The sequence below is a fragment of the Ascaphus truei genome, chromosome 6 (genome assembly GCF_040206685.1).
Source record: "Ascaphus truei isolate aAscTru1 chromosome 6, aAscTru1.hap1, whole genome shotgun sequence".
Classification (NCBI taxonomy): domain Eukaryota; kingdom Metazoa; phylum Chordata; class Amphibia; order Anura; family Ascaphidae; genus Ascaphus; species Ascaphus truei.
In genome coordinates, this window is record NC_134488.1 from 128,712,105 (window position 1) to 128,728,148 (window position 16,044).

A 16,044-nucleotide genomic window follows, 5' to 3' on the forward strand; every position below is an offset into this window, starting at 1 on the left:
CCAAGTTCAGATCCCTTCGGGAGGCCACCCTTTGGCTGCATTTCGCTGCATATGGAATGAGCTGGCGATCATGGCGCAAACATCAACATGGCAGTTCCGGATCATGCACCTGATGCATCTGTATTCGACCTACTGTATGAGCCCCTCAATTCTAATGATACCAGTAGGATCAAGTGAGTCCCAGCCCACATCAGGGGTCTCCATGGTGAGGGCCACCACCTCCCCCTCATTTCTCAGTGGAGTTGCCCACCCCACCTCAAGAGTCAGTGGCAAGATTGAGCTGTGAGAGGCCTCACAGTAGGGTACCCAGTGAGCCTGGCATTTATGTTTCCAAAAAGAGGAAGCAGTATAGTTCTTCTGCATTTATTTTTCACACTGTTTTTTATTCACTACTTTTGTTTCTTGGTAATTATTGGTATAATATGTAGACACATTATTGTACATTATACTTAATACAGTCAAGATTATACGCCATACTGTATTACAGTTACAAATATATCCTACTGTACGTATAATTTAATCACTATAAACAATAGTATTGTTTATTACAAGACACTATCAGATGCATCTCTTAATGTGTTTTAGACATTATATCATCCATAATATATACTGTTAAACAACATGTAATGAAAGGGTTAAGTCCCATACTCAGTACCTCTTTTTAGAGTGATAAACAGGGATATACTAAATACATAGGTTGAACTTGATGGACATATGTATTTTTTCAACCGCATCCTCTGAAATTCATCCTTGAAATAATTCATTATCTGAACTAACGCGCTCCATAAAATATGTGCTAGCATGAAGAAGAAAGCGTATTTTATATGTAAGAAGTACAGAACGATCTAAAGTTTCACAACTGCATATTCGGAGTTGTCTGTGTGGCTGAGCCGCTGTGGCACGCGATTGGACGGGACACGCTGAGAGTGTTGGATTGACGCATAATGAACCTCTTCTGGTTCCTCTTTCTGGTTTCTCTGAAAATGGGAGAGAGAAAAAAAGATACCAGTTTATTTGTGTCTTAATGTTAACCCCTTCAATGCTGGGCAGGCCTGCAATGCATTGCACAGCACAGATAGATACACAACTCTAGAAAGCACATTCCTCAAAAGTACCAATCAATACTGTGCAGGGTATGCACAAAGCAGTGATAAGTGTTTTTAAGTGAGATAAATGCCTTTATGGCACAATTTATGGTGAAATTTTTTTTCAATGACTGTGTTGTGGTGATAAAAAGCCTTTTAAGCGCAATACTGCAGTATTATCATTGCTTCGTGAATCACGGTGCACGCAATATTGCACCATTAAGGCATTTATCTGACTTAAAAACACTTAGGGCCTCATGCAGTAAGCACCGAAAAAGCACTCTCGGCAGGGGTTGAATATCGGCATGATTTTGGCGATTTGCCCTCGCAGTATTCAGGAAGGGCCGAATCCCTGGCGAACCACTGCGAAAGCAAAACGCAGGGTAGCCGGTTGCGAGACAGTCTGTCTGCCGATAACCTGGCGATATGCCGCCCCCTGCCGAGATGTGTTTGCAGCAGAGAGAGATCCGCCACTCTCTCTGCGCAAACAGCGGCATAATAAAAAATATTTCAAAACAATTTTCACTCATAGTGTACATGTGCAGGGGGTCTCCGGAGATGAACCGCATTGGTTTCAGGTCCGGGACACCCTAATTCCCGAGATACAGGCGGTATTAACCGCTAAGGTCATGAAGGGGTTAAGTCCACCCGCAAACCCCCCCCCCCTCCCGCAAGCCCTAAACAGCCACCAAGGGCCAAAAACTCCCTTCACCCACCCCCGCTACCCACAATAAACCTGGCACGGCTGATAACCCCTTCATTGCCTTAGCGGTTTGCCGTTAAGGTCATGAAGTGGGCTTTAAATGCATTTTTCCTGCCTCGGATGAATGCCGGGGGCCTCCGGTGCTGGTATTAATGGGTATCAGCTCTGGAGATCCCTGGCATCAATCCCAGCCAGGAAAAAGGCCTGATTTTTTCAAAGTGTCGACCTTGCCGATGCTTCTCCCCCAGCAACTTGCCAACTTTAGTTGGCGGGCTGGATTGGCGTTAAAATCTCAATTGTAGAGTGCAGATCAGCAGCGAAAAGCAGATCGGGGCTACTAGAATTTAGCCGGTTTCAGAAAGTGCCGATAAGTGGCGAAAAGTGGCTTATCGGCACCCGGCTGCCGAACAGTTTTTTTCGGGGAAAAAAAATGCCGATTTTTAATCGCCTTATCGGCACTTTCTGAATCTGGAAGGCAATATTGGCGAGAAAATGGCGAAAAAAGCCTTTTGGGCACTTACTGCATAGAGCCCTTACAGTATCACTGCTTTGTGCATAGCCCCCATTGTGTTAGGACTATCTTCAGGATGCATGACTATATTTATTAAGAAGTGTTACTCTGTTAGAAATCTTCCAGGCTGAAAAACACATTGGGGTAGATTCTCAGAGGTTCGTTAAACCTGGAGTATAAAAGTGACGTTCCCTAAACAGCTAACGTCCGTTAGTTTTCCCCAGTTTATTGGGGATCCAAAAAGCTAATGACACCTGTATGCTAAAACAACGGCCGTTACGCCAAGTGCCTAATTACAGTATGATACAGTAGCTGTATTAATGGGGATTTTTGTTGCGCATTAACCAATACACTGGAAAAACTGAAATGTCCATTCCAATGAAGGCACATGCATTACAGACAGTTTTGTAAATAAAGAAATGAGAGGCTTTTCTGTAAATATTGTTCATGTTATTGGATCTGCCAATGTGCACATTATTGTACATTATACTTAATACAGTCAAGATTGTATACCGTATTAGGTCAGACAAACAAATCCTACATTCACTTTAATCACTAAACACCATAATACAGTATACTGTAGTTTATTACATGAACGTGAAACATTATCAGATGCATCTCCTGATGGATTTCAGACATTTCTATGTTCCATAATATAGCTATGAATGACACATGTAATGAAAGGGTTAAGGCTTATACTCAGTACGATTATTTGGATGGCAGGTAAGACCTGTCCTTTCTGCTTGTAGGCTATTCCTAGAAATAACACTCTGATAATCGTGGACTGGATGTGGGTAACGGAAGGCTTGGGTGTGACCTAATTAGTGTAACGTTACCGCATGGAAATAACATAAACAGAGTTATGGGGATCAGTGATGTTAGGTTAACGGCTCATTAGCCCATGATTTGCATAAGAGTAAGTCAGACTTGCATTAAAAATTAATGATCAGATGTTTGTCAATGCGCGGGCATCATAACACTAATCCCCTTTGTGCATTACGATTATCGATACGTTAAATGGGATAAAATCCCGAAAAAGATTTAATGGACATCTGAGGATCTACCATTTACGGCTCCATATTTAGGATATATGACTATATTTATTAAGCAGTGCTACTCCATAAGGTAACTTCAAGGCTACAAGATCCTTTATGGCTTCATTAAAGTGAATGTTACTCCATGACACACCTTCCATGAGACGTCTTACAGCCCACTCATTTTGATGTGCTGTAAAGGGCCATATTTATTAAGCAGTGTTAGGAGGCATCCCATGAAGTCACACTGTCAGTAAATATGATGGAAAATATTATATGTATTTGCTCAGAAGAAAGTCTGTTCATTTTCATAATGTTATTTATTAAATTATTTATTCAACATTTTCATATGAGATTTTCTAGTAATAAGTAGTTTGCTGTTGAGCAGGATGCTAAGAACACGAGATTAACATTGAGATAGACAGGTTTTAGAACTTGTTTGGTCTGTGTAATTGTTATAGAGGGTTGTTCCTACCAGATACCATAAATGAATGGTAACAAAGGCTTCCTAAATTCAGGCCTGCATGGGGCTGCATAGTTTCAATTGTACAGGGGTTCCTGACTTAAGAACCTTTTTCAGGATCACAGTAGCTTACGGCTGACATTCGGGTGGGAAGGTGGATACCTGTGTGACACCTCTAAGACCTGTCAGTGTTCGTGACGGCCTTTCTTCTGCATAGATGATTTTCATTAGAATGTGACATAACGTTTCTTCTAGCACCACACGGTGTCTTATCCTAACGTCACTTACTATATATGGCCCATGTGGCACATGGATAAAGTGCTGGTACGGGATAACACACCCGTTCCAACATTAACTCCCATTCAAGTCATGGGGTGTGTGACAGAAACCAGGGGATGGTAATAAATTCCGTATATAGGGCTCCCAGGATACTAGACAGTTTCTATCCTGTTTGGCCTGGGAGTGCAGCCTTATAATACATACACTCCATCCCACAGTTTGGCAAGCGCTGAAACTGAGGGATGAGAGATCCAGACCAGAGTTTGTCTGCTGCCTGATTTCTGTCACCTGTCATGCTAATTAGGAATCAGGTATGAAAGACTGATTTCCTGTTTGCTCGGGTCTCCCCACAAGAGCCAGGAGGCTGGAAGGCTGCTGAACTACAGAGGGGAGAAGCCTCTTCCCCAAACAGGTTCAATCTTTCTGTTCATTTGTGTAAGACTGCAAAAGTACCGTGTTTTGATGTTGGAAGTGGAAAAGCCACTTCCAACCCTGAATCAGGGATATCTAAGTTAAGTTATCGCTCAGGTGAGCAGCTTTTGTTTTGATCTGTTTTCTGTTGTATGCACTGTGGCAGTCTCAGTGCCTGGGACTGAATAAACCAGGCATAGCCTGTTTAAAGGAACAGTACGTGACGCCTCATCATTTAACCTACCCTAAAAGACCGTGTTCTAAACAGTCCCGGACAAACGACGGAGCCCCGGAGTAAGCCGTTTGTCACAGGTGTTATCGCCAGAATGGGGGTAATAAGCCATACAGGCACTTGATGGATGTGGCCGTATTTCGTGCATATAGATGTAGCAAGACTTACTGCTACCATTGTTACGCGAGGTTGCGACGCCAGAACGCAGCCCGGCCGGGGCTCGAACTCAAGCAAGAAAGCAGAAAGCTGCCTGGCTAGATTAACTCAGTGGGGGTCCCTGCTTCTGAATTGGACCCCAGAAGCGTGAATCATCTCAAGCCCGATGAAGGGGTCTCTCTCTCTCTCTCTGTGTCTCCCTGAGCAGCTAATACAGCGATCCAATGTTTTATTCTTTTTATTTATGAATACTGCATTGAAGCAGAGCGTCTCCTGAGGTGAACCCCATTCATTTGAACCCCTACTTCTGTTACACATGCTCCGCTCCCTGTAGTCCAAAAATAAACGATGGCTAAGATTAATGGTTAAGGAAACAGAGAATGCTTTACAATTATCTGGCAAAAACGTTGCTTCATGAAATCAGTTGACAATCGTGTATTTTCTATGTGTCAGGTAATTATTCTCACCTCTGTACAGTTAATGCATAATATGCCAGCCCCTGAGAACTAGCTATGGAATATGGGATGTTATGATCACAGCAGCATTACTTACCTGAGGCGTGCTGTAAAGTGCGTCTTCTTCCTCTCTGCTTAAGTTATTGGAGTCTCCCGCCAAAGGTTGCCTGCAATATATATAAATATGTTCCTGTTTTGGTTTCTTTTTCTGGAACTCAATTGGATTTGTACAAAATTAGGAAAAAAGACTCAAAATATACATGAATCATAAAATGTTCAAATTTTTTTAAATGTGATTTTTTTATGCAAACGTTTTATTCAATTGTTAAATAAATATTTGCCCAGTTTATAAATAAAAATAATCAGGGATGATCAATGGGTTTCTGCTTGAACAGACGAAGTGGGCCCTCCGAAGCACTTGCATGTGTTTAATATTCAATGGATCCACGTTCCAGTCCCCTTGGAACCTTGCCAAGATGATTTGATGATGATATTCATTCACATATATTCAATCCATCATCATCCATCATCATCAAAGCTAATATACTGCTGGGTGAAGGCTTCCCCAAAATCTTCCAGGTGCAGCAGTTGCAAGCCACTTCTGCATTTTGCTCCAACAAATATTCTTATTTCATCCTCCCATCTTACCTTTGGTCGTTATCTTGGTCTTTTGAAATTCTCTTGTAATTCAGTCAATACTATCTTTGTCCAATGATGGTCATGTCTCCTTGTAATACGACTGGCCCACTGCCATTTTAATTTCATCAACAATGTGATGATGTCACTGACTTTTGTTTGCTTTCAAAATGCATTCATCGTATTTCCTGTCTCTTTAGGTAATACCCAACATATTTATGTGAGTTGTCTAGAGCCTAATATTTATCTTCACATTTAAGGTTCAAGTTTCACATGCATACATATATAGATTTTTATTTCTTCTAGGTCTATTCCGTTCATTTTCATATTTGAAGAGTTGAGACCTTTGTTGAACTTCACTTTGGTCTTGCTGAGAAACATACCAGTAGAGGTCCACTTTCTTACCTGTTTTGGTGAGGTCTCTGATTAGTTGCAGGAGGTCTTCTGGGCTTCTGGCAAAAATAGCAATGTTTTCTGTAAATTATAGGTGACTCAAATATTTACTGTTGATCTTAATTCCTTTTTCATCCCCATTAAGTTTATAAAAAAAATCCTCAAGTGTTGCTGTGAACAGCTTTGGTCACATGGTGTCTCCCTGTCACTTTAATACTGATTCTTATCTTGATTGTATCGTCATGTTATCTATTGGTTGGTGTGGCACTCTCATAAAATGTTCCTTCTAATATCAATGTACAGTACACTTCTCCAACACTTTCTCTTCCTAATGCGTTTAAAATGACTGAGGTGTATACAGAATCAAATGCTTTTTTGTAAGCTGTGAACCCCAAGATAAGTTGTAGATAGTATTTATTTGGGGTAATAACTTCTTGTACATCTTGCATGCTGTCCATTTGGTTGTATCCACTGCAGAATCCCTTTTGTTCTAAAAAGTCCATGTTATATTGCAGACAATTATTGAGTATCTTAGAAATACTGATGGGGATTGGATGTTGAATCTGTGTTGGTTTTGAGGTCCGATAAGGAAGAAGATCCTGGCACTCGGGCTTGGCAAAAAGATGATTTATTACAGCCAAAAAATACAACGTTTCGACTGCCACGCAGTCTTTATCAAGGTGACGGCTAGTTTTGAGGTCCCTCTTGTTTCCTTTCTTATGGATTTGGGTAACTATTGCTTAGCTTCCTTGTTCTGGAATTATCCTGTTCCTTAAGCAGCGTGTAAAGAGTTTTGCAAGAATTTTCTCTACTTCTTCCAAGATTTTATCTTTCCTCTGGGGCCTTCCGATTTTTCATGGATTTTATTGCCTTTTGGTGCTGTTTCTGGAAGGACACATTTTAAATCATAGATCATCTTGTCTCACTCTTTCTCTGATGGGTTATGTCCTATATTATCTGTTACCTTGTAAAATCTTCAACTATCTTTATGATACATTTATTTAATTATTAATCCAAAGTCTTGTTTGAGTGCAATCATTTGCTTCTTCCCAGTCCTAAGTCACTGCTTTGTCTTTCTTAAACTTTTGTTTCTGTATCTCTCCTCACCATATCGCAGGTACATTTTCCTACATGTTCAGTTATACACTTGCGGATTATCTTGCACACCTCTGTATATTCAGTTTGTATTCCTGTTTTATTTGTTTAAGTTCCTTCTTTAACTGCTTTGTCTCATCCGATATTTTTTTCCTATTTTTAATTATTTGTTAAAGTATCCCTCCCTGTGTGTCTTGAGCTAGCTGAAGCAAATTTTCAGCTCTAATTAAAACTCTTTGTCATTATTTTAGAGGTTCTCAATGTGGATTGTTTTGGGCTTCTTTTTAATCAGTGATGACTTCTCATTGGGACATACTCTTTTATTTCAGTACCAAGTGACCTATATACCTCCCCAAACACACCTTTTATACAACACGTGGAGAGACACTGGTGCACAAAAATGAGCACACCTCAGATTCCTGGGAGATATGCTAATTAGGATAGTTAAAGTATTTTCAAATTACATAAATTAGCATATTTCCCAGGTATCTTACATGTGCTCCTTTTTGTGCACAGGTACCTCTCCATGCACAGAATTGCATAAAGGTGTGTTTGGGGAGGTTTAATAAGTCACTTGGTCCTCTATTAAAATACCACAGGTCAGATATACTTAAAGAGAGTGGTGTTATTTCCACTAATGCAAGGCTGTACTAGTTAACATTGCATTAAGAATATGATAATGAGATATACTGTACAACGGACGTTGTTTTTGCATACGTATATATAGCTTTGTGAATATGTCTTGGCCGTAGTGGAGAAAAATGATGGTTAATGAATTTTATAATGTCCATTATTAGCAGAAAGGAGATTGGATGGAGTGCGTTTTGAAGAAACAAGATAATGTTTCAAGGGAACCTTTCACTGTGTCTTAAGAGTAAAGTGTTCACCCAGTGTATGCCTATGATCACGTATGGATGTGAAACTTGGACCCTAAATGCAAAGACGGTTAAAAAGCTTCAGACAACATAATGAAGTGCGGAAATGTATATGCTGGTTATTACCAGAGGAGACAGAAGAAATAATGAATGGATTCTGAAACAAACAACATTCTGTAAAATTATCACAAGGATGGAGAAATTAAAATGTCAGTGGGTCGGTGATACCAAAAGAAGAAATGATCATCTCTGGACGAAGATGATACTTGACTGGATAACAAAGGAATTAAAAAAACCAAGGAGATTACCAAAAGTTAGATGGGATAATGAAATTAGGAACATTGTTGAAGCAACCTGGAAAAGCAAGTCTGTCAACCTGAAATCATTGTGGGGTCTTCATCCAGCAGTGGTACGAAAAGGGCTGATTATTATGATCCAGCATATGTTAACATTAATTAGGCTTCCACACGTGACATTTTACATGGTGATTTATCACCAGAGTCCTTTATTAAAGTAAAGTGTACTGTAGCAAGTAATATACTTTAACAGCGAGGATGAGGGTCTGCGTTGGTATTTTGCTGCTGCTGTTGCATGCATTGTAATTATAGTAGAGAAATGATGGGACTCAGGGTTTGCAAAATATCAAAGTTGTTTTGTTAAGTGCCATTGTTTTTCTTCTATATTTTTCGTTAATGATAGCAGTGCACACTGGCAAGTGACTACCAGCTAACATGTATTGGTCATAATAAAACAAACACATTGCATATGATGAGTGAGCTTGTCATGATCATTGTATTCAGTACATTAAAAGTATATGATTTATGGTCTAACTTCTACTCCCGTGTGATTCTGCGAGATGAGGTACCACAGTAGAAATGTATGGCACAACCTTCCACCATTTCTGTTTCCAATTAAATCCACAGTAAATAAAGCAGTAAATTACTGATGGTTATCCTTTCTCCCTATTAAACTGGTGTGTCCACCTGGGGAGGGAATTAAGATGCAAGGTCCCAGGTAAAGGCCAGCAAAAATCCTATGGCGAATTAAGATTTAGAGATCTCCATCAGATTATGAGGCTCAATCAATAAACTCAGTAGTGTCCGATCGCCCTACGAATGGCTGAAAACTTCCTTTGACTTGAATGGGAGTTTTTGGCCAACGACTACATGAATAAGCTCCTACATTATATTATAAATACTGATGCTAAAATCAACTTAGGATCTTTGGCACTCCTCATACTGTAACTTAATAAACAGATGCAGTTCATTTAAAAGTCACTGTGACTAGGGGCAACTGCAGCCCCACTCTCCAGCCACAGGACATTCAAATAACTGAGTGGGGCACCCGTAGTGTCACAAGAGACATTTAAATGGGCTGCACCTGTTTGCTGAATCATGCAGTTAAATTGTATCCAATCACATACAAACATATGGAATGGAACATGCATATAGCTCCACAAACAGTGGGAGGTCTCACTACTAAAGGAATAGTTTTAAGTCTGTATGAGCATGTTAGCATCATGCTAACTATGGACTTAATAACGACTGAAAACCAAGCTGCTGTTGTCATAGAACTCACTGTGGCCTGATGGAATTTGGAGTTGACATGTGGTTGTAATATTGCTCAGGCTGCTGGTTCTCATACAGGATCTCATCCATTGGTATCTCATCCTGGTTACTCATGTGCTGCATGGAGTAGAAACACAATGATTGGGATCATTTGAGATCAGGGAACTTGTGTAAGGTCTCAAAACCCTTTGTTCTGTTAGCTTCTTTTATTTTTGAAATCTTCAAGTACACTGTGTAATTCATTTGCATAGTATAAGATAATTTATAAGCTGAACAAACAATGTATAAAGATTTTATTTTTGAAAAACTATGCATTGCCTCTAAAAATCATTTTATCACTTAATATCCTTAGCAGCATATGTTAGTATGTGATTATTCATGTTCTTACATTTCACACACGTCTCCTTATTCTTAGTTCGGTGTGCATCATGTTCATTCAGAATATATAAATGCATTAACACTTGTTTGTGTCTGCATGCATGTGTCTTTTACCCCAAGAAAATTTGACAGACAATCTTGACAATTTCCTGGCACACAAAACTGGCCCCTACTTGCATTTTATTATACATATCAGTAACATATGGCTGACAAAGAAAACATCCAAACTCTGCCTCTAACTCAACCTTTTATCGTCAATCATTTGTTAGTGAAAATGAGTTGACGCACATTCTGCACAGCACCTCAAATCTGGATATATAGATTGGTGTTCTTCGGTGCGTCACTTTTATGGGAAAATTGCTTTTAGCAACGATTTATACATAGGCATAAATGTGATTACATGCCTTCGCAGTGCAATATGAGAAATACGGCACACCTCTACAGGTGCTCCTGGTCTAGGGATCTCTGAGTGGTATTCCAATCTACTATAGAAAGGTAGAAAGAGCAAGGCACTACGGATGTTATGTTAATGCAAATTCATTGCCAAAGATCGATATTTAGTCTTGAAAAAGGCCAATTTTAGGCCGAAACGTCGATTTATTGGCAATACATTTGCATTACATGCCTTTAACCATTTACACTTGGGTGCTATAGATAATTTATTCTTGGCCTCGATAGGTAGGAACATTGTTTTCACAGAATTACAATTAAGGACAGCGCAATATAGGATATTGTAACCACACAATATGGAAGGCTTTGTATAGGATTTATTGGTAATATTGGAAAAATGCATCACAATATATAGCATTAAAGTGGCTAATGATAAATCTCACTTTATATGATTAGACTGTTTGAAGATACATTTTAATTACTGTAGCTGGTACACTACATAATTTATATGCAAAAAAAAACATTGCATGCAGATAATTTATTTTTTTATTAAAATGATTACGTGTAACAGAATAGCCAAAATACATAAAATAAAAGGTAGCAACATTTCAATCTCTCTTAAATTTTTGAACATATTTTGGATCTTGCCTTGGGATAACATACAAATATATATTTTTTATTTTGGATGATGACTTATATATTCCCTCTTTAATATGGGAAGACCTGCAACTTTCTATTTCCTGCCAAAAAAACAATACAACATTCAACAAAATATAAAATACAGATGTAGCAAGACTTAAGGTTTCTGGCACCCAAGCCACCCAAGAAGGGGCTGGAGAATTAACACTGCAGAGGGGTCATATCCAGAACCATGAAACCCCAACAGCGCGACCATGGCAGACACTATCTCAGGTGCTGCAGACTTTCACTGTTTTGGCTCCGCCTTCAGAGACCGAAAGTCTTTCTACATCTGTTGGGACTCTAATACAAGGTACATTGGCAGAGAAATGTATAAACGTAGGTATGGATCTCACCTGAGCACTGGTTTTAATCTCGATTCTTCCACTTTCTGGAGAAGATGGAGATGTTGACTTCTGTGTATTTTTCCATCTAAAAGTTGCATAACAAGTCAGATGACGTGTAACACAAGGACATTATTAGAAAGCTGTTTATAGATCTTTAGAATGGTTGTTAGCACAGTACAATATTGAAGAGTAACATACATGGTATGTACAGATAAATCAGTAAATAATATAGAGATAATTACTACTTGTGACGTTTTGCTTTAGCTTTTTCATTGTTTTCCAGTTTGTGTTGGTTTTGCCTAAAGTGGGATGGTTTAGGGTTATGGTGTGAATACTGTGCGTGAATGTAATTACAACAAATTATTCGACTTTACCTCACACTGTTTTTGCTTTATACACAGATGTAGCCAAGCTTACCTTCCCCAAAGCTGTGAGGGGTGAGGGTGGAGCAAGCCCTTTGCTGTAGCTCCGGAGAAGGTAAGAGCAGTAAGCAACCATAGGGATGAGGCATTCTTCCCTATCCCCCACCCTGTAGTGTTAATCGCAGATGCCGGGGAATGTCAAAGTTTATTTACTGCGGCTTTCCCCAGCATTGAAGAACATAATTGTGGCTACACCTGTGAATATTATTATTTATTTATATCGGATTTAGAAAATATTCATATACAGTACACCAGGGCTACTTTGTTATTTACTATTGTACACATTATTATGTGCCATTTATGCAGTATTGGGACTGGAGGCCCTTTAGACCAATTAGGATTTTGCTTGTTTAGCCCTCCGGGGTGAGCTCCCATTTGTTTTTTCCACTTATGCCATTTCTTAGGTTTACATTATTCTTCTGATTTTGCTTTTGGTCCTGTCTAATAGCAAACATATACTATTCTTTCTGGAATATTATTTACATTAATTTCAGTTGTTGCTTGTGTCTTTCATGGCACCCAGAGTTCTGTGTCTGCCAGCGTGCGGCAGTATCTCTCTCTGGCATCTGCTGCAAGGTATTGATAGAACTAATGAAATGGAAACCAGAGCAACAGTATCTTGAAAAAAGTCCCAAACTGATCTGAAACGCCAATATTTAAGTAAAGGACTTCACTGAACATCAAGTCTTGTGAGTGCCTGCCTTACAATTATTTCTTATATATACCTGTACATATATATTTATATATAATAAACCCCTCTTTGGATATATAGATTATTATTTAAATTTTATTTCAATAACAGATGTAACATAGGTTGTTGCTCCCACTGCTGTGTTATGATGGGAATCCTATGGAAACTTTGGTATATTCTGGTTATAGTGATATACATTTAGCCCCCACTGTGATGAGCTCCTCATACTCACAGTGCCCCCTGACAGGTTCCTCTCCAATGTGCTTTGGATGTGTGACTTTAATGGACATGAGAGCAGCTAATGATAAAGGCCTTTAAAAGCGGTCATGTGGAATCAGATCTGTGTGGACCTGAGGGTTATCAGGCTCGATCAAAGATTGCAGAGTGTGCACAAGGCAGCAGGAGCAGAGATATACAGTCCGGACGTGATCGAGAGTTCAAAGGAGGGGACCCTCAATGGCTATAAAGCCCAGAAATACAGAAGCATCCTTTTCGTAGTAAAGGTCTACAACAGTTAGTGCCATGAGCTCCCAAGGTGTACTGGCACCATCATATAGTAAGTCAACATTCCCAGGATTGAGTGGCTAATACCCCCCTGACACTGATTCACACCCATGCAGCATCATTGGGGACTGTGTTACATTGTATACTGTCTAAATAAACAATACAGACCGGCGCCTTAAAGTCCAAATGTAGGAATATTGAAACAAAGGTAGTGTCCAAAGAGTAGCTGCAGTGTCCAAATGGAGGATGTTCAAATCTTTAGACTGCAGGCTCCACAACAGCATACATGGAATATAATGCAAGGGAGACAAAAGAACAAATCATAGTGCAACAAGGTATAAACAAAACATATAACACATAGACAAACAGACAAACCACAAAGACAGATAGGCTAACAAATAATTAAAGAGTTTTTAATATAACACGTTTAAAAGGAGTGAACCAATACAGGGCTGATGTTGGATCCGGTGTGTAAAAATCAGAATCCTACTTACAGGACCACCAAAAGGTACAGGCAGGGATAATCAGTGTCTGTGATCCGGCTGCAGCTGCTGGTGGCATACCCCCTGAAGAAGTGCGCATGCGCACGAAACGCGTTGGGCAAGTGAGTGTGGAGAGTTTGTAGTGCACGATTGAGAGCTGATCAACGCAGGAGTACAGCAGAGTACAGAAACAGGAGAAGGGATTTCGGAGAATTGTCCCGCCCTTTGTGACGTGTTTCCGGTTCCGGAGTGACGGGCAGCATCAGGAGAAGCACACCACAGCTAGGCACATCCCAGTGCAGAGCCAAGAAAGTGTTTGCAATCTCTCCCGATCGCCGCGTGTCCACCAGCAGCTGCAGCCGGATCACAGACACTGATTATCCCTGCCTGTACCTTTTGGTGGTCCTGTAAGTAGGATTCCGATTTTTACACACCGGATCCAACATCAGCCCTGTATTGGTTCACTCCTATTTAATGTGTTATATTAAATACTCTTTCATTATTTGTTAGCCTATCTGTCTTTGTGGTTTGTCTGTTTGTCTATGTGTTATATGTTTTGTTTATACCTTGTTGCACTATGATTTGTTCTTTTGTCTCCCTTGCATTATATTCCATGTATGCTGTTGTGGAGCCTGCAGTCTAAAGATTTGAACATCCTCCATTTGGACACTGCAGCTACTCTTTGGACACTACCTTTGTTTCCATATTCCTACATTTGGACTTTAAGGCTCGGGTCTGTATTTTTTATTTGTGTTTTTCACTAGCTGTGTTTGGGTTAGTTTTATCCAGGCAGCCTTTATTCACATAGGTGATTTATTTTGAGTAATATCTCTATATATATTGTTGTACACTTGCACTGAATATCAATTTATTAGGTTTTTTTTTGCGCTAAATACACCAATCTTTTTCTAGTTATTGTATACTGTCTGTAGTGATCCTCATATGAGGATCAGAGGTTACCTGAGTTAGTTAGTAGTGGCTAAGTAAACTTTTTGTATCACCGTATACGTCTCTGTATTCTTCCTGCCGTCTGACTGTAGGTACGTGTGACCCAGTAAAGTATCAATATGGACTCTGGTCCACAACTCAGCAATAGTCATAAGCCTGAGAGCTAAAAGTAGAGGGGGTTACATACGGTATGATGTCTTATCAGAAGGAGAAATGAAGTCTGATACAGAGTACATCAGAATTTTTATTATCTATATTATTGTTCAGATAATAAAGAGTCTTAATAAATAAAATTCGACTGGGTCGTTAAAAACTATTTATATTTGTTAAATATTTGTATATCTTACAGTACTTCAAATATTGGCTGATGCTATAACTGCATAATGTTATGTTATTGTTCTGTGAAGATGCATCTTTAGGCTTAACGTGACAAGTTAGGTTAACATACAGTTCTGTCACTTAAAAGAGATCTGTGAGAAAGACTAAAACTAGTGCAATACTAAATTGTAAGATGTAATGTATTATATGATTATGATAAAATTGGCAAATAAAATAATATCAAGGCAGACATGTTTTTATTTTTTGTATTTTATAAAATGAAAATAAAAATAAAACTACTGAGTAGGATAGAAGCTCAGTAACGGCAATACTGCAGAACAGCAGAAGCAGCAGTGATCACACCATGTCCGAGAAGGAAGAGGACATGGAGGGAGCAGCATGAGGATGTAAGGATAGTAAGGAATTGTGCAACAACCTACTCCACCATTCATTCAAAAAATAAATGATGGTACATCCCACCACAGTCAAAGATGAACAATTGCCAAAATGCAACCAGGGTCAGGAGCAAATACACGTGTCCTCCAGTATCTCCTGAATATCCACCACATCACTAGCACCTACTGAGGGTTCCTCTGCTGAAGGTAGAGCAGAACCAGCAGCAGTAGACGTGCTGCTAGGCATAAGGTCAGGTAGTGCAGCTGACACTAGAGACAGGGATACCAATGTAAAACCTGTGATGGGATAGAACTGGGCCCTGTTCCAATGTCCTTGTTTCCACACTGGCCTGCATCCACATGCAACACATACTGCAGCATTTCCTGTTCACGCCTCTGTCCAAACAAGAGATGTGCGTGGCAGAGGACACCCACAGACACCACCAAACAGAACCTGTAGAGGATCATAACATAAAGTGGCACAGAATCTTAATCTCTGTATATATTATATACACAGTATATAAAAAAAAGTCTCTCTAGTATCCTGCCAGCCAGTGCCGGCCAACACCCAGCTATCTTGGCAACCTGTTTGCTC

General features: G+C 39.6%; 1 protein-coding gene across 2 annotated transcripts in view; it reads right to left on the minus strand.

The window, feature by feature from the left end:
* Window positions 1-363: 363 nt before the first annotated feature.
* LOC142497892 (B-cell receptor CD22-like) overlaps window positions 364-16,044 on the minus strand; it is a 48,591-nt gene continuing 32,910 nt past the window's right edge. For both annotated transcript variants that reach the window (XM_075606295.1, XM_075606294.1), the window contains 4 exons: window positions 11,699-11,774; window positions 9,907-10,013; window positions 5,427-5,496; window positions 364-977 (listed from right to left, as the gene is read on the minus strand). In XM_075606295.1, coding sequence (XP_075462410.1) covers window positions 846-977; window positions 5,427-5,496; window positions 9,907-10,013; window positions 11,699-11,774 — 385 coding nt within the window. In that variant the 3' untranslated portion in view covers window positions 364-845. The remainder of the gene's footprint in view (window positions 978-5,426; window positions 5,497-9,906; window positions 10,014-11,698; window positions 11,775-16,044) is intronic.